The sequence below is a fragment of the Suricata suricatta genome, chromosome 10, assembly GCF_006229205.1.
Source record: "Suricata suricatta isolate VVHF042 chromosome 10, meerkat_22Aug2017_6uvM2_HiC, whole genome shotgun sequence".
Taxonomy (NCBI): Eukaryota; Metazoa; Chordata; class Mammalia; order Carnivora; family Herpestidae; genus Suricata; species Suricata suricatta.
Window position 1 is genome coordinate 77055334 of NC_043709.1, and position 18818 is coordinate 77074151.

Below are 18818 nucleotides of genomic sequence, written 5' to 3' on the forward strand. Positions count from 1 at the left end.
GTGCATGGGTCACTGTGGGACAGTTCTTTTAAATTCCAGAATAGCCATTATGATACCTGGTAAAATAAGCATCTTGTTTTAATATGCCAAGTGGTAAAATAAAATTGAGCTTCAGGAATGAAGATTGCATTTAATGGCGAATGGCTCTGAGCCAGGGTTGATTTTTTTTTTTTCCTTCTGGCCTACACTTCTCTATTCTGTTTCCATTTTTGCAGACTCCATGTTCTCCATCCCTTTCTATCCACAGTTCATGAAAATCCTCTACGTACTGTTATAGATCCAGTCTTTCTAGTCTGCTTACCACCCACCCAGTTTGTCCTGCTTTGGGACCATTGCAATCATGGACAGAAATCCTAATGATATCTTGACATGGTCCAGCTGTCCCTGACCACCAGTACTGTGGGAATAGCCATGGTATTTCTATCTCACATTTGACCAGATCATTCGATTCAGCCTTTTATCACTGCTCTCACCTGGCTTTTCTACCTGCCCCTGGTTTGCCCAAGGTGAGAGCATCCTAGTCCTAAGTGCCATAGTTTTTCAGGCCAGTGGCCACATTAAACTTTGGCCCCTTAGGCCATACTCCAAAACTGAAATTTTTGTTTATATCATTTTTCTGATGAAAATGTGAAAATAAGCTTCCTGCTTCATCATAGTATTGGAAGTCAGAGAGGCTAGCTTTGCACCTTCCTGTAAGATGGAACATCATCAAAGATCCATTGCAGCTGCCTTTTTCCACATCCTTTTATGTCATCACATTGCTGTATGTGATGCAGATTCTGATTTAAGTTCTGTCACTTAATTTCATTTCGTAGTTTCTTGCAATTTATGACCGTCATCCTCAAATGGGAGCCAGTCCCTTTTGTGTCGGAGGCAGCTCAGGTATGCGTGTGGAGGAAAGTGACTGTGAGTTCTAGATCGAGAGTTTCTGCAGCTGGGAGGAAAGGGGCTGTGGGAGGGAGTGATTAGCACTAACCTGAATCTAAGGCCAGGCTCTGCCACTGACTAGCTGTGTGGGCTCACCTCATCCAGCCATGTTTTTGCACCGTGGTGTAGGGTCATTGTGTGGTTCACCAGGACAAGCCACCTAAGCTGATCGGCACAGTGGTGGGCCCAGAATACCTGCCAGCTGTCCTGGTAGTCTTTGTTGTCATCGTCATCGTCTTCATCACCCCCATGATGAGATTGTCACAGATTAAACTCAGAAGCACAGTTAGGTCTTGCATTTTTTATTTTTTTTAATAGTTTATTTTTGAGACACAGAGAGACAGAATATGGGCGGGGAAGGGACAGAGAGAGAGAGAGAGAGAGAGAGAGAAAGACACAGAATCTGAAACAGGCTCCAGGCTCTGAACCCGACGTGGGCTCGAACCCATGAACCGTGAGATCATGACCTGAGTCGAAGTTGGATGCTTAACTGACTGAGCCACCCAGGCACCCCTCACATTTTTATTTTGTAAGAATAATCATAAAAACTAAAACCAAAAATCAAATAAACATAATCTAGCAGGACTGACTTTTTGATTCTATATATTTCAACATATACTCATGCTTTTCATGATTAAAAAAATACTTGTAATGCTACTGAAGATTTACCCCCCCCGACCCCCAATCCACCCTGCCTCGTTTTATCCCCCATCCTATATAACAGAGGTTAAATTCTTGACCTAAGAGCTAATGGTAGTAACATGCGTTCAAGTTTTTAAACGCAAAATAGCTTCACATATTTTGGAATTTGTAAGTAGGTATGTTCCAGTGTAACAGAAGGGCAGAATCCTAACATAAAACTACTCTTAGTTAAATAAATAAATAAATAAATGTTTATTAAGGGAAAAAAGTAGTGGCAAATATCACTGACCTATTTATAAGTGAACATTGGAGTTATCACCTAAACTTCCAAACTATAGAAATAGTGTAGAGGTCCTTAAACGTATTTGAAAGTTTAGCAAAATATGCAGGATATAAGAAAGACATCATTTTCTTTTATTGTTGCCATTCTTCAAACCTTTTCCTATCATTGCTGGATTTCTCCATTCCACTCAGTGGTGATCACTAGAGCAAAATAGACCCTAGAAATGTATCTTTTTATTCAGTGGTACTTAAAAATCAGAGGCTTTTGAGCAAAGTCTTCCCCAGACATTCCTTTCTGTCCATTATTAATAAGTCACATGTGAAGTCATTCTCCTGTACAGGACCTGAACCTTATACAAATCCTTCCTTCTCATGTTCCACGTAATGTACGACTCAGCTCTACCCAGGGTGCTCTGCTTGGCTTTTGATATAGGCCTGGCAGGAGTTTTTCCACATCATTAAATAATTTGTTTTATTCTTTGCCTTCACCAGGCAATTATGTTTTCACGAGTCACACTCTTTAATAAGAAAATGGCTTACCTACCCCTTTGATGTTTATACCTCAGTTGGAAGACTCACTGGATTTATTAATGGACGAGTTAGTTGCATAATGGAAAAAGGAGTTTTCAAGCTTCAGTAGTAACAGCTGTATTTCTTTTTCTTGATTGTATATTTTATGATTCTCGGCACGATATCATAGTTGATGTTAATATGGGCTTTTAATCAGAAAAATTGCCAACTTTTGAGTGATAATCTTAAAAATTAAGGAGGCTCTTCGACCAATGTGGGGCTCAAACTCACAACCCTGAAACTGGGTTGCAAGCTCTACCATCTAAGCTAGCCAGACACCTCTATAATCTTAACACTTTTTTTAATACATTATTTCTCTTAATGATTCATACTCATAAAAACAGCTCATTTCTACTAAGCCTTGCAATGCTTCTGATTGTTTTAAACTTTCACCAAGGTCAGAAGACATTTTTATAACTCCTAGAGTCATTCTGTCCTTTCTATTTCCATTCAGGACATGAATTTCTATTTAAAGGAGCATCATTTTGTAGGAAAACCATGAAATATGTAATTAGGACTCTTAGAGCTAAAAGCAGCTTCAAGTCCCTCTGAACAGAAGGTCTGTTGGAAATTGCTATTATATTAGAAAATACTAAGGAGATTGAAGTGATTGATTGCCACCTTCCATAGGTGGTTCATTATCAGTACAATGCCCAGTAAAGCCTGTAACAGGGTGACAAACACAGCCTGGGCAGAATAACCCCTTCCCTTCACACAAACATAAGCATATTTATTTTTACATATGCCTAAAGAGACAGCATAGACTATCAGAAAGTAAGCATATTTGTGATATGAGCTTAAATGTCCATATATTTATGTTATTATACATTAAAATGTTGGTGGTAAGGTCTTCAAACCTCTTTCTGAGTCTAGTAAGAATAAATGAAGTAATGTACAGGGCACCTGACATTGTTCAGGAGGGAAGTGCATTTCCACACGGATGTCTCAAGGTCAACATTCCAAAATTTAGCTCCTGAACTTGCCCATTCATTGCTTCCCTAGCACTGTTTGCCATCTCAGTGTGTACTGTTCCCCAAGCCAGAAGTCTTGAGGTTTCGTTGTTTCTTCTGTGTGTGTCTGTGTCTCTCTCTAATATCATATCCAATCTGTCAATAAATCCTGGCAAGCATATTTTCACAATATATCTGGAATTTGACCACTTCTCTCCACCCTCACTGCCGCTATCCTGGTCCAAACCACCATCTGTCACCTGGGTTATTGCCAGAGCCGCTTCACTGGTCTTCCCTGCTTCTCCCCTTGTGCCCGTGGCCCAGACTGTTCTCAACAGAGTGACCAGATGATTCTTTAAAAATGTGAATCAGTTGGGGCACCTGGGTGGCTCAATTGGTTAAGCATCTGACTGTGGCTCAGGTCATGATCTTACGATTCGTGAATTCGAGCCCCATGTCAGGCATTGTCCTGACAACTCAGAGCCTGGAGCCTGCTTAGGATTCTGTGTCTCCCTCTCCTGCTCGCACTCTGTCTATCTGTCTGTCTGTCTCTCTCTCTCAAAAATAAATAAACATTAAAAAAGTTTTTTAAAGCTTAAATCAGAGCCTGTCCCTCTTATGCTTAAAATCTTCCAGTAGCTCCTTATTGCTCTCAAAGTAAAAGTCATAACCTTTATAATGGCTCTAAAGTTTCCGTGTGCTCGGGCCTCACCTCATTATTTCTCTTGTTCCTTCCTGAACTCATTTTTTGCTATGAAGTGAGTTTTATGGGCTCCTTTATTTCTTGCAAGCCTCTGCTGGGTTGCCAGCTTCTCAGTGAGGACTGCCCTCACCACCATGTTTAGAATTGCAACCCACTTCTTACCCACCGTACACTGCACATACCCTTTATCGGGCCCTTTGCTCCCTCTTTTTTCTCTCTCTGGAAGGGCAGGGATTTTTTTGTGTCTTATTTTGCTAACTGACATATTCCAAAGAATCAGAATAGTGCCTGGAAAATACCAAGGAGAGAGGAGTAATTGCCGAATCCTTTAAGCGGTTGCCAATAAGCACAATGCCCTAAGAGACTATAACGAGGTGGCAACAGTATGTATTTGTTGAATGATTGAATAATCAGTGACCGTGTTTAACCAAGAGCACCATTGCTGAGGATGGAAGTTTTCAAGAATACTTTGATGAGGCAAATAAACTGGGGGGAGTGTCCAGTAGTAGCCCTGAGGCTCCTGCACTTTCTGTGTCTCTCATAGAAGGAGGTCAGGGTGTGAGTGGCATGGCCAGTCACAGTGAGCAGCCATGGCTATCGCGGTGAGATAGAAATGGAAACTGCTCTCAAAAGCTAACAAAGTAGAGATAAGCAGAACAAATGTGTAGGGAATATGTAGATGCAGGATGGTGCATTCAGAGAGGAAAAGCCTAGATGAAAACAGTGAGATAGAATTTTTTGTAAATTTTTTTAACATTTATTTATTTTATATATAGAGAGAGACACAGTGTGTGCGGGAGAGGGGCAGCAAGAGGGGGAGACAGAATCTGAAGCAGGCTCCAGGCTCTGAGCTGTCAGCACAGAGCCCGACACGGGGCTCGAACCCATGAACCATGAGATCATGACCTGAGTCGAAGTCGGATGCTTAAACAACTGAGCCACCCAAGCACCCCAGAATATTAAATATTTGACTTATTGGCCATTCACTGGTTCCAAACAATATGCTGAATTTGGAGAAAAAAGATGGAGTAAAACCCAGTAGATGCTTGAAAACCTTAGTTTTCTTTGACCCACTCAATCCCCCTAACCCTGAGAGAATTATTCTGCTAAATACAAATATGATCTAAACATCTCTCTGACCTGCCAAGAAACCTTTCTGCTCTCAGGACTTATCCTGGCTAGAGCCAGGTGGATGACTTAATAAATTTCTTTAAATGTATAGTGATTTTTAACATGGAAAAGAGCAGCAAGCTATTCTACATCTACCAAGAATGAGTAGCAAAATAATGTGTTTTGACTGTAGCATAAAGTTTATGCTGAGATTCAGGGAAAATTTTCTGTTTGCAGACAGCAAGATAGTTTTTGGTACTGCTTATAGAAACTCCAAGGGCAAAACTTTTCCTTTTCACTCTATGCTGCATGATTGGTTATAGCATCATTCAGGTCATTAAGGAAGGTTACTCTAAATAACGATTCTGCATTTCAGAAGGACTAGGTTTTAAAAGCTAAACATAGGGATGCCTGGGTGGCTCATCGGTTAAGCATCTGACTTTGGCTCAGGTCACCATCTCGTGGCTTGTGGGTGCATTGGGTTCTGTGCTGACAGCTCAGAGCCTGGAACCTGCTTTGGAATCTGTGTCTCCCTCACTCACTGCCGCCCTTCCTCCACTCATGCTGTGTTTCTCTCTGTCTCAAAAATAAACTATATAAAAAAATTTTTTAAATAAAATTAAAAAAAGGCAAAACATAGTTTTCTGCTGAAGGATTTCAAAAAGCCTTAACTGTGCTCTAAGCAGCGTTTTGAGTTTCCAAATGGAGTGTACAGTGAGTGCATTTCCCAAATTTATTTGAATTTGCTAGCCTTTTTAGGGACTTCTTCCAAGATCAGTGTTCTTATGATATGCTTCAGGAGGTGTTGACTTAAACATTTGAGGGTGGGTGGATAAGTGAACTTTGGAGAGTCCATTGTGGGCAGTGTTTAAACTTTTTTTTTTTTTTTGCCTTATCTGTACTTTCAAAAATAATAGCCACTACCCCCAGCATCATCAAAAGAATTTCCCTGTTTATTAGCCCTTTAGGAGTCAGTACCACCTGAAAAAGAGTTTCTTTGAAACCATTTCTTTGAGAATTAGAGTTTACAACCAGTCAAGGGCAAGTGAAAGAAAAGATCAGTGGAGGCTTGGCTTTCACTGTATTGAGGCTGTAATTTGAAATGTGTATGTGGGCATTTGATACAACAGTGACTGTGACTGGTGAGCAATGAGGGACACTGCAAGGCTATCTGTAAAGTGTTACAGTGGGGGAAGCAAGTATCACCTCGATTCCTTGGTATGTTAAGTGGCAGTTTCAAAGTGACACCACGTGTATCTCCCCACATGGTGTTTTTCTTGTGTCTGGAGAAAGTTAAAAATTCTATCTTTTCCTGCTTGGGTGTTTATTTACAACAAGCCACTTGACACAGTGCTGTGTGTCTTCCCTGAGTAGTTCTTGCCTCAGAATATGGTTCTTTTCATGAGTGGCTCTTGTAGGACAGCTGGCGGACAAAGGACTTCCTTGAGCTCCATGATAAGCCACTGTGTGACTGTTTGCTAATAAATGGTTGCCCTTTTGGCAGAATTTTCTCTAAAACTTGCATACATTTTTGTACCCCATCTGGGTCTAATCGCCAGAGGCCACCAGTATTCACAAAAGGACTTGGCAACTTGAAATGGCCAAATTGGCTTCATCAGTTTGTGACTCAGTACTCTGGCATTTGGTATTAAAAAGTGATTAATTAGGAAGAACATTTATTAATGTCAGGCTCTCTGGCATTGCCTTGAAAATTCTCTCCATTACAGCGTACCACAATTTCTTCTGATTTGGGTGACTTTGGCGGTGAACCCTAGTTTCTTGCCTATTACAGGTTTAGATCCTCACAATGACAATGTTTTCACCTGGGAATAATTCCAGGCGAGGGTTTTTTGGAGGAAAACTTTTATTCTTTGTTTTTCTGTCTAAAACATTTTTTCTGTTACCTTGTAAGAATTAACCATGGGGGAAAAATGACTCACAGTTAGTGATTATGTGGCCAAATTTCTTTATTTTTTTTATTAAGCCTCATGTAAACATATTAAACTATTTCTCTCATATATACTTTGGAGATTTATGTTGTTGTTGCTATTTGGTGGAAAGCATTCCTAATTAAATAATCATAATAGGTGTTTGAATTTCTGAACTTGGAATTACAACTACAGATCTTCCTCGACTTACAACACAGTTACATCCCAATAAACCTATTACAAGTTGAAAATATAGGTCGAAATACATCTAACACACCTAACCTATTGAACACCATAGCGTAGCCTTGCTTGCCTTAAGCACGCTCAGAACACTTACGCTAGCCTCCAGTTGGGCAAAGTCACCTAACGCAAAGCCTATTTTATAAAGAAGCATTGACTATCCCCTGTAGTGTGTTGAGTACTATACTGAAAGTGAAAGAAAGGTGTGTGGGTGCAGAATGGTTGTCAGTGGATCTGTGGCTTAGCCTCGTGGCTGACCAGGAGCTGTGGCTCTGTGCCTAATATCACAAAGAGGACGGCACCATGTATTGGTAGCCTGGGAAAAGATCTAGATTCAAAATTTAAAGTACGGTTTCTACTGAAGGCCTATCACTTTCATACTATCGTAAAGTAAAGAACGGTAAGTGGAACTATCCTAAGTCAGGGTCCGTCTATATTTAAAACTATTTTAAAACACAGGCTTTGTTTCTATCCTTCATTACTTTATTAGTCTATTAAATTTGTCCTTTTAAGATGTGGTAGGTCGGCTGTTGGAATGCACAGTCAAGGGTAGGGGAAGAGCATTATTTAATCATGCCAGTTACTTGAAAAAAGCTTTTCAGTGAATTCTGATGAAACAAAATGATCCCTCCAGCTTTTATCACCAAATGTTTCAGAAGCAGGAAGTGGGTTTTATCCAATCAGATGCAACATATTTTGATTATAGAAGATACTTTGATTTTGGGATGAGTACAGTGATGGATAAGCAGATTCAAACCACTTACTAATAGTAGTTCCTCTAGGAACTCAATTATACAAGTAAATCTCACTTTTTTGTTGTTTTTATTTACTAAGAGAAGGGCATTCTAAATTTCCTGTTACTCCATTTTTCATAAACTTGAAGGAAGTCAAATATTTCTCTGTAATTTGTTTTTTAAAGTATGGTGAGTTATTTTCTTTAAGAAGTGCTGCTCTAAAATACTTGGATCTTTATGGTGTGAAACTGTGTAGGATTTTTGTGGTTTCTTCTTATTTATTTTAGCTTACAGAGGGAAGGTACTGTCTCCTCTGTGGCATTCCCAAGTGAGTAGGTGAATCATACTTTTTAGTGAGCATGACTCACTGTGTGAAAAAGTAAAACACCTTGTCTTTTTCTTAACAACAACAAAAAAAATCAGTCTATTGCATCCTGCTTTGGAAGATTTTGGTAGAGGAGCATCTCCTTAACAGAAGTATTGGAGCAGTACCTATATGTGGAAAACTACTTCTTCTGGCATATATACTTGCATAGGAACAAAACTATTTATTTGTGTAAAGAGAGAGAGAGAGAGAGAGAGAGAGAGAGAGAGAGAGAGAGAGAGAGAGAGAGAGAGAAAATCTCAAGCAGGCTCCACGCTCAGCTTGGAGCTCAGTGCAGGGCTCAATCCCGTGACCCTGGGAACACGACCTGAGCCAAATTCAAGAGTTGGATGCTTCACTGACCGAACCACCCAGGAGCCCCAGAACAGAGCAAACTTCTAATAGATTCTCTGCTTCTGTTTGCTCAAGCAAATGAATTCATCAACACGAATTGAAACAGGTGAATTCATCAAAGCGAAATTCACTCATGACTTTACCTGCATGGCTAAATCCATCCTGGTTTCTAATTGAATCCTCACCGAGGGGAAAAATTGGTTCATTGTTCCTATTTCCCTCCCACATTAGGTCACCTTATGGAGTTACAGCTCTTGACCCAGGATTCTGGGGCGTTCCTTGTGTCATCTCCATTTTGCCAGCCAGAGCTGGATGTAGAGAACATGATGTGAGACCAGGGCCTCTAGGCAGTAGACTTTCTCTCTCTCTCTCCCACACTCAGTCTGGGCAGGCTCCTGGCACAAGACTGAGCTCCTGTTGATATTTCTCTCTTTGCTTTGCACAAGTATCTTGTCTGTCTATCTAGCATCATTGACTCTCCTCTGGACAGGGACCCTCCCCTGAAGCCAGGGGTTCTGATGGGGATCCTGGTTCCTCTCCCCCTTCTCCTTCCTCTACAGTGAGCTTCGATCTCAACACATATAAACACATGCCCCCAGAGCAACACCACTGTTGATTTTCCAAATCCACGTTCCTGACTAAATACTAATATATATAATAGATATGTCATAAAAGCAAGCAGTTATCACATTGTTATATTCCTGGAAGATGTATGCATAAACAGTTCACAGATAAATGATTGAATATTATAAATGGAAGCTTAGAGCAGTCACAAGTTACAGAGGATGTATAGATTTAAAATTTAGAAGGCCTTTGTCCCACTTAACTGCCCACTTAGTTTATTGATTGTGCCTCTGTGGTCCCTAGAATATGGGTGTTCTCTTATTTTCCTTACTAAAGAGGGCAGTTGCATTACAGTATTTGATTTCTTATGTCAAAACAACCATCATTTCCCCCTCAAGACTTCTCAGATATAATTCTGACTTACAATTCAGTAACCAAGATCAGTCAAATAAGTTAATGTCTTCTTCTGTTATGGCCGGTGGCCATGGATATGTCCTTTCTTCCAGAGGCTTGCTGTCAGAACGAGTGGATGGACCACTTGAAACCATTCATTCAAGCCTAAGACTTGGCAGGGAACACGTATTCTGTGCCGCACATCCTGCTGCATTCCTGTAGATTGTAGACACTGGTGTCTGCATTGATCTGGCAGAGTGAATCCGTGGTGCCTTCTGTCCCAGGCCTCAGGGTACGATTTCCTGAGTACCTCAGCAGTGCCTCACTTGCTCACCTCCACATTGCTGGGTCTCATCTGTTGTCAGCATATTTCTGCTGCAAAACCAGAAGGAGTGAAGAGCTGAGATTCCACCCCCACCACCCCCCGCACACACTTTGGGTTCTAAAATCCAGGTGGACTCTTGGGAGAGGACAGGCTTTAGGGTGAGCCAGACCTCAGTTCGAAACCTCGTTTCTCACTAATTGGATCTACTTAGATCTGTGTCTTAAGACCTCTGCACCTCAATTTCCTTATCTATAAAACTGGGGTTAATTACCTGTGTTCTAATATGATTGTGCAATTTGGGTGTGGAAATTTCAGCCAAAGGTCTGGCATATGGTTTGTCCTTGCGAGGTACTTGTTTTCCCCATATCCCTTACCATTTGTACTTACCAGATGGCTTCTGCCCCGCCCCCCCCGCCTGTCTCCACATGTATGATAGCACACATACCATCATTTCTCAGTGAGACCTTTCATCCCTCGAGTTTTCCTCCCTTTTTAAATACCATGTGACTTTCTAGTGCCTTTTCCCTTTCTGTTCAGAACCACAGATAGAGACAAAGAAAATTCATTTCTGTGACTTCTCCCATGTGTCCAAAAATTCCTGTAATAGTTTCATTCTAATCAGGGAAAGGCTTCTTGAACAACATTTTCTAATTTACTTAATTCCTTTTTAACTCCGTACTAATGCCTGCTTAAGTGAATGGCAATTTTTTGCACTAGCCTGATATTTACTAATCGTGCCTTTTCTAAAGTGCCTTTTAAAAGGTTTTTGCTTTTACTTCCCTTTAAACATTTAAAACACACGTATGAAAAATGGAACATCCATTTCCAAATAACATTATGAATTAGTTTATCCTCAATTAGAGTAAAGTAATCTGAGAGTTTCACTCTTCCACCTGATTTAACTTTGAAATGTACTTGTGTGCTCTTGTGAGATAAGGAATCTCAAAATCAGGAACCAGTGTTGGCAAGGAGATTCAGACTGTTGAAAAAACAAATCAAACAAAAAACGATGTAGCAAAAAGAAGTTCAGAATCAAAGACCAGAAATCGAAAATGTCAGTTTATGAATGCTCTGATTTTAATCTGCCTTTGGCGTTCTGTTCATTAGTGAATCTGGCAGCGCTTCTTAGTGAAGAAAAGCTTGGCGTGGGGAAAACGCAGTGTTTAAATTGGCTCAGAGAAGACATGGAGTGTACACACCTGCTTTTGTCTCTGAGGGGGTATAATTCTTCATTCATTTTCCCTTTAAAAATCTTTCTCCCTGTGCATTTATGAGTAAATTTCAGAGCGCATGGAAGTGAGGAAATGATACCCCAGCTTGAGCCAGCAAGAGTGTGGGTTGGCAGAGATACTGTCGAGATCCTGAACTTACACCGTTTTCTGACCCAGCTCAGCCTATCCCATTGATCTCAGGCTGCGGAGAGAAACATTGCAAGTGGTCCCTTTCCATGCTTACATGTGACGTGTGAGGGTGTTCAGGTTGTGGGAGAACTCTCCTTCAACCTCTCACCGTGAGGCAACATCGCTGTTGGGTCTGACAGGGTCCTGGTTGAAGATATAATCCTAGGGACCTGACCACTGTGACTGAGGCTCCGAGAATCTGCTTTCAGTATTTCTTACTCTCTCTTCCCTTAAGACTGCCCCACGACTCCTCTCGCCTCCAGCATTGCTCTTACGGCGTTTAGATTCTGGGTCTCATCTGAGGCATAACAAGTGGTCTGCTGTGTGGATATGATGGCAGTAAAAATTCCAAAGTTCCTCTTCAACTGTTGAGAGACTGGTCTCAATCCCATTTGCCAGATAAAAAGCTCTCTCAGGTTGGTGTTTGTCTTTACTGCTTTTATACAACATTAAAATTTTCCATAACTTCAATGGCCTTAAAAAGGGGGGTTTAGCCACAGGCTGGAACATAATGGAAATATAACAAGGTAAGGATGGGACCAAGTCAAGAGTGGCTGGAGGCGGCTTCTGTCAGCTCACAGAAACCAGAGTTCTGACCCTCCTTTGGCATCCACGGCTCCACTTCTGTCCCTGCGGCCTCCACTCTGAGCTGATCTGTCAGTCAGGATCCTGGCAGGAAATACCTGGCACTGCCAATGGGGTGATAGAAGAGTTTATAAAGGGTCCATTTGCGGTGATATGGGCAGCGTTAGTGGTGTCAATGTGCAAAGTGACACCTACTAGATGGCCTCAGGGGCCAAAAGAGGAGACTGTCACCAGGGGGCAAAGAGGTAAGAGTTGTAACTGCAGAGAGGAACCCCAGACAGGAGCTGTGCCTGCAGATGGGTGAACTGAGCCACTGCCAGACAGAGATGGAGGAGGGAGGGTCCATGGAACACAGACAGCACAGACAACAGTAAGATCAGGTAGACAAGAGAACAACTCAGAGGGAACAAGTTTGGGGTATGGTTGTGCAGAGCTTAGACGGAATCCTCTTGCCCCAAAGAGCCAAGGTCTTTCTGTCTTTCTTCTTCTCACTTGCCACTTCCCATTCTGGTCTGAAAATCATCCTTCGTGGCTTCTGAGTTAGTGTTTTGAGACCAGTTCTCCACTCATTTGATGCTGTGTGTATTATCACCATCCTGGAGAGTGTCTAAGGGCTTTTGTAGATTTAAAGTCCATGATGTTTTCAATAAACCTAAGCCTCTGACTTGCTCAAGTGGAGACTCACTGATGCATTTCCTGTGGACAGCAGTAGAAGTGTTGGGCCACAAAAGAATTGTTAAAATGTACAAAAGCCACACAGGGGAGCCTGGGTTCACAAGTTTTGCAGGAAGGAGATATGAAGTTGTGTGTAACCTTGAGAAATATTTCTCACAGAAATCATGCGGTAACTCTCTGGCATTTGTGCTGATTATGGTTATAGCTTTTAGTGAAGGAACCAAAGGTTTAAGACATATAACGGTTTACAACAGGGATAGTGATACCTCCACAGAATTGTTATAAGGTTAAATCATAATTTAAACTTGCACAAATTTGGGAGCTCCTGAGTGGCTCAGTTGGTTAAGCATCCAGCTTCGGCTCAGGTCATAATCTTCAATTTGTGGGTTTGAGCCCCGCATCAGGCTCTCTGCTGTCAGCAGGGAGTCTGCTTCAGAGCCTCTGTCTCCCTCTCTCTCATCCCTTCCCCCGCTTGCATTCTCTCTCTCAAAACTAAAAATAAACATTAAACTTGCACAAATTTGGATTGGTTGCTGTAGGGTTGCAGTTGGGAAGTCACTTAGCCAGAGAATGAGCCTAAATCAGTGCCCAGCTCCGTAACTGGGAATTTAGAACAAACCCCTCACAAGATATGAGGCAGTACTGCACAGTCACATAAAATAACAGGGGATTCTAATGGATTAAATAACTTGTCTTCTTTAATTAAAAAGCACTTCCACAATGACAATGATAGTAATATTGGATATTTTAATAAGTTAAAATATTTTAAAAATTAAATTGAATGTCGGTAAAGTGAAAGATGTCACTTTTCCTGAGCACATAATTCATATGACCACGCAAAACAGAGTAGTAATAAGTAGCACTGAATGGAATCAGAGCAGCACAGGTGTGAATATATATATATTTTTAATGTTTATATTAGAGAGAGAGAGAACACAAGCTAGGGAGGGGCAGAGAGAGAGGGAGACACAGAATTTGAGGCAGCCTCTAGGTTCTGAGCTGTCAGCTCGAACCCATGACCTGAGTCGAAGTCCAACGCTTAACTGACTGAGCCGCCCAGGTACCCCGGGTGTGTGTGTATCTTGATTAAAATACCTCAGTACTGTTGCTCAGTACTGCCAGACCCTTACAAGATGCTCTTGGATGCTCAAAGATTGAGGATTTTTCACCCCAAATTAATGTTGCAAATACTGTATTTCAGAGGGTTGCCAAAAGGAAAAGATTTCCTTAATGGGCAGTTCCTGAAATGGCTCTGAGTGTGCTGGAGAACCCTAGCAATATGTATGCCGCTTTCATCACTGATCTTTACTACCACGATATATACTTGTTGAACGCCAGTTATATGTGTGCCAGGTGTCTAGGTAACAGACTCAAATGAGATGGTGACCGCCATCAAGGAATTTAGAGTCTAATGGAAGAAGTAGACCCATAAACAGAAGAAAAAAGAGAGGGCCTCACAGCAGTCAGCCATGCTGGTTGTCAGCTTGGCAAGTGCCTTACTCCTGGGGCTGAAAAGGGGAGCTTGACTGTCATCAGCTTCCCAGAAGATTGATAAATTAGATGCAGACAGCTAGAGCCCAGAGCTGTCAAATAAATCTTTAGGACTGAAATATAACTGTGCTATATGTAGAACTGGGAGAACATGCTTGCACCCTAAAGGCACTGCAGCATTTTTCTGAAAACTGTAGAGGTGGGAGAAAATATGATAATAATGATGATGATGATAATTACTCTAATAAGGGAGCACCTGGCTGCCTCAGTTGGTAGAGGATGCGACTCTTGATCTCTTGATTTTGGTGCTGTAAGTTTGAGCCCCACATTGGGTGTGGAGATTACTTAAAAATAAAAAAAATTGGGGCACCTGGTGGCTCAGTCAGTCAAGCATCTGACTCTTGATCTTGGCTCAGGTCATGATCTCGCAGTTCATGAGTTCCAGCCCCACATGGGGCTCTGTGCTGATGGCTCAGAGGCTGCTTGGGATTCTCCTTCTCCCTCTCTCTCTGCCCCTCCCCTGCTCACGTGCATGCACATGCTTGAGCGCGTGTACGCTCGCGCTCTCTCTCTCTCTCTCTCTCTCTCAAAATAAACATTAACAAAATTAAAAAAATAACAACACCTTGAAAAATCTTTTTAAAAATTTACTGGGCAGGCCGTCTCTGCCTCCCTGGAAGGGGACAGCCTGCCGTGCCTATCTGTTTTGATAGGGGCACAAAGGAGTCTTCTTCTCTTCTCTCGCTCACACCCTGCTGGCCATGGTGCACAGGTGTGTGTGTCCTTATCTGTGACATATGCTTTGAAAACTGAATGGAGGGTGAGAAGGGGAAGACATAAACAAGAAGCTTCCAGGCTTGGCTTGGCTTGGATTCTAGAGTGACATTTCCTCTGAGGCCAGTTACGGCCCTGAGAAGACCACTGCCGGTCCCCTCACCGCTTGGTCAGCTGCGGGGCTGTGCGGGTGTCAGTCAGACACTTCTTGGGGCACCTGAGGAGAGTTGTGCGAGGTCTTCGTCTCTGCGGAGCTCAGAGGCATGCGTCTCTACGCAATCCCAAGCCAGAAAGGAATCAAAGCTAACATCTAAGATGCTGAATCTATCACACATTGTTCCTACAGATGCAATGGCTATCAGTACCCTTTCTGTTGTTTTACTAATCATCAAATTAAAGCCCAAAGAAATAAATTTCTCTGAAGTTGCACAGTTAATTGGACAAATAATGTGTATTATTAATGGCCATATTATTAGCCCTTTTAATCCTTATGTCTTTTCATGCCCTACTGTAATTTGAATAAGTGAATTTCTATTTGCCTCTATTTCTAGAAAAAATGCACTTTATGGACTTTGGAAAGTGCCACACATTTTCTCTTTTCCCTTCATTCATATTTTGTTTGGGTTTCATCTGAACCTATTAGGCTAAAATAAGCTTTAAATTATGTAGCCAATTTTGTCACATCTGTGATCCACAAGATGCAAAATTGGATTCCCTCCCAGACTTTCTCAATTTGAGGAAATTCAGCCACGTCCATGACATTTTTCCCGAACTTTACGACTTTCTGCTTGGTTGATTGACTTCCAGTTTAAAGAAATACTTTCTGAATATTTACTCTCTCTCTCTCTCTTGACCAAATACGGAGGAGGCTTAAAGACAAAAAGTATTATTGTCAATTTAATTTGAGAATAAAGAATTTTTCATGAATATGATTTTTCTCAAGACAAAATAAAATAATAAGACTTCATTGAGGTTGGGTGCTGGCTTCAATTAAATGTTTTGAAAACAAGGAAGCTCCTGTAGGACCAGCCCTCCCAAACCCCCAGCCCCTGCCAGCAGTATGGAGCTGTAGCCTCTGAGCTCACAACTCACACTTCTTGGAGTTCCATTCATTAAGGAATGTCCTGGATGATCCAGCTCATTGAGCAAAGAGCCTCAGGTGTCTCATTTCACAGACTAGGGGTGAAAGGGCTAACGGACCTGCTCAAGGCGACTAATGGTGTGTTAGTGGCAGGGCCACAACTTGAATCTAGACACAAACTCCTGGACATGGACTTGCTTGTCTCTCTGTGCACGTGGGGCCCTTTAATAACTCCTGTTGCCTCTAGGTGAAGGTCTGCTCCACCCAGGGCAGACCCTCATGATTCGTCACCTACCAAAACATCTAGTCTTTTCCTTGCTTTGTGCCTGCTCTGTCTTCTCGTGGAGTGTGCCCAGCTGTGACCTGCCCTCCCATCCCAGCCACAATCACATTTGTCTGCCTCGTAAGCATACATTCATTTTTTAAATTCAGATCATCACCTTACTAGGATGCCCTCTCTACCCTCTCCCTTTCTCTCATCCCGTTTTCTGTCTTGCCCAGTACATTTATTCATTCACTGATTTATTCAACAAATATTTCTACGCCCACTGATCTGAGCATGGGTCATGCAGCAGTGAACAGAGCTGACCAGCTCCCTGCCCTCATGGCTCACAGTCCACTAGGGAAGAGAGTAAACACAGAGATAAATGTGTAATTACAGCTGGGATGATGGCCATGAAGGAAGTAAAGATGCACTTGGTGCCTGAAGAACCCAGTGCGGAACAATGAACACGTGGGGTTGTGAGTTTTCAGTGTGCAAGTCAGTCTTTCAGAGGAGGCTAAAGGCTGTTGCACTGTCCCCCTCATCTCCCTGCACCTGGGAGCTCTGTGGGGATCCTGCCCCCTGCAGGGCTGGTAGAGGAGGTGGAGGGGGCAGGCAAGAGTTGGATGTCTGCAGTCCCCGGACACCTGCCTCCTCCTGACCTACGGGCCCCTGAAGCAGTGGGCATTCTGCGAGTAAGGGACACTAGCTTAGGGACACTAGCGTGCCCACCACAGTGAGGAGAACAGTCTTTGCTCAGGCAATGTGTGATATTGGAGGTGTGAAAGTGATGCCTCCCTCAAGGCTATCCCAGGGAGCTGTTTTCTGATAACCTTGAAAAGGGCCAGGGAGGTGGCTCATTGCCTGTAACACCATCCAGGGACTTGGATGATGGCCTGGTTGGAGTTCTGTTTATACTCTTTTCTTCATAATTCTATAGGATTAATAAATAGAGCATATTAAATTCTCTCTTTGGAAATTTCTATGGGACAATATGTGACTTCTTTTGTAAAAAAATATTTCAGCTTTTGACAGGCTTAAAAGAACTATTCAACTATAGCTGAAAAATAAAAGTGCATCTATAAAAATAGAATACCAATTCCGTACTCAGTAATATGCTGAGAGTTCATGAAGGACACTGGACAAGACACTCATTCTCTGGGATTCGTTTTCAGTTTTAACAAGAACTATGTGCTCCTGATGTCACAGGATTCTTATGTTGGTTCTTTCTTAAATACGTAAACCTTAAGTTCTTGAGACAAAATCTACTTTGTAAACTCAAAGCGTAATCTAAACTAAAATAATAGGTTGCAGCTTTTAAATATAATGAGCTTGCTATTTTTCTCACCTATTTTTCCCATCAATTTTAGTGAGTCCAAGAAAATATAACATCCTATTGGATCCATTTCAGTTGAAGACTTGTTATGAAAGCTTTTCTTCCTTTCATCTCTTAATTCTAAAGAATATGGCTCCATTAGGTTAAAAAGATGAGATCATAACTTATAGAACTGTTAATTATTTAAGGGAAATTGTCCTGATCACATTTATTCATATGGAATTGCTCTCCAAAATTGTATTACTCTGTATGTTATAGTCAGCAAAACAAATCTTAAAAAAAATCCAGGAGACAAATCTCTCAAGATGTTAAAAATCTTTGTACACTTAAAGCATTAGTAGTTTTATTAGGGACTTTTATTTATATTTTAAAAATTATTTTATTTAGTCTTTTACAGTTAAAAGTAATAGACTTTGAAATGTTTATAACTGTGATATGCAGAATTCTATTCGGTTTTCTTAAGCTTTTTAAAAAAGAAAATATAGTGTCATCCATATATTCAGGTTTGTTTTAAATAGACCTCTCTTCAAATATGTCCATACCATAATAATCATAGAAATACACACTAATTTTTATAGTGTCCATTACAACAAATTATTAATAATACATAATTTTTTTCTGTTAATTAGAAGTGACAGGAAAGTCTTTACAAGTTCATATGTACAGTAAATGTATATGATATTAGAGAAAGGTGCTTTGTCAATATAATGAATTATTGTAATGATTTTTGACACCAAAAAATTAAATGGAGTAAATACTGGCTTAATTTGAGTTAAAATTCCTCAGCTTTAATGATCTCTCTCATTGGTTCCCTGAATTTTACCATTTGCATTTAATTTCCTTTATGCTAAGCTCCTGGTGAGTTCTGTGTGTAGGTTTGTTGTGATTTTTTGTGTTTTGTTTTTTTTAATGCATTCTATTTCGGAGAGGACAGTAATGTCCTAGTGAGCTTGATTCTGTCAAGCTGCTTTGCTCTCTGGAAACCAGTTGCCTGAGGGGACAGAGATTCTGAAAAGGAACCAGAACCGAGAAGTAGGGTTGCTGTAGGGCGGGCTCAGAACTAGGAGTGATGGTCACTGCTGGTGTCGGGCAATTATCCAGAGGTGTTAGCCTGGGGGCTTTCTCTGA

The 18818-nt window shown here is 41.4% G+C and overlaps 1 protein-coding gene across 1 annotated transcript in view; it reads left to right on the forward strand.

Moving 5' to 3' along the window:
* Positions 1–18818, forward strand: part of TMTC1 (transmembrane O-mannosyltransferase targeting cadherins 1) — a gene marked incomplete at its 5' end in the record, with an annotated part of 270826 nt that overhangs the window by 152885 nt on the left and 99123 nt on the right. Inside the window, 1 exon segment of the mRNA XM_029955518.1 lies at positions 6247–6294. Coding sequence (XP_029811378.1) covers positions 6247–6294 — 48 coding nt within the window.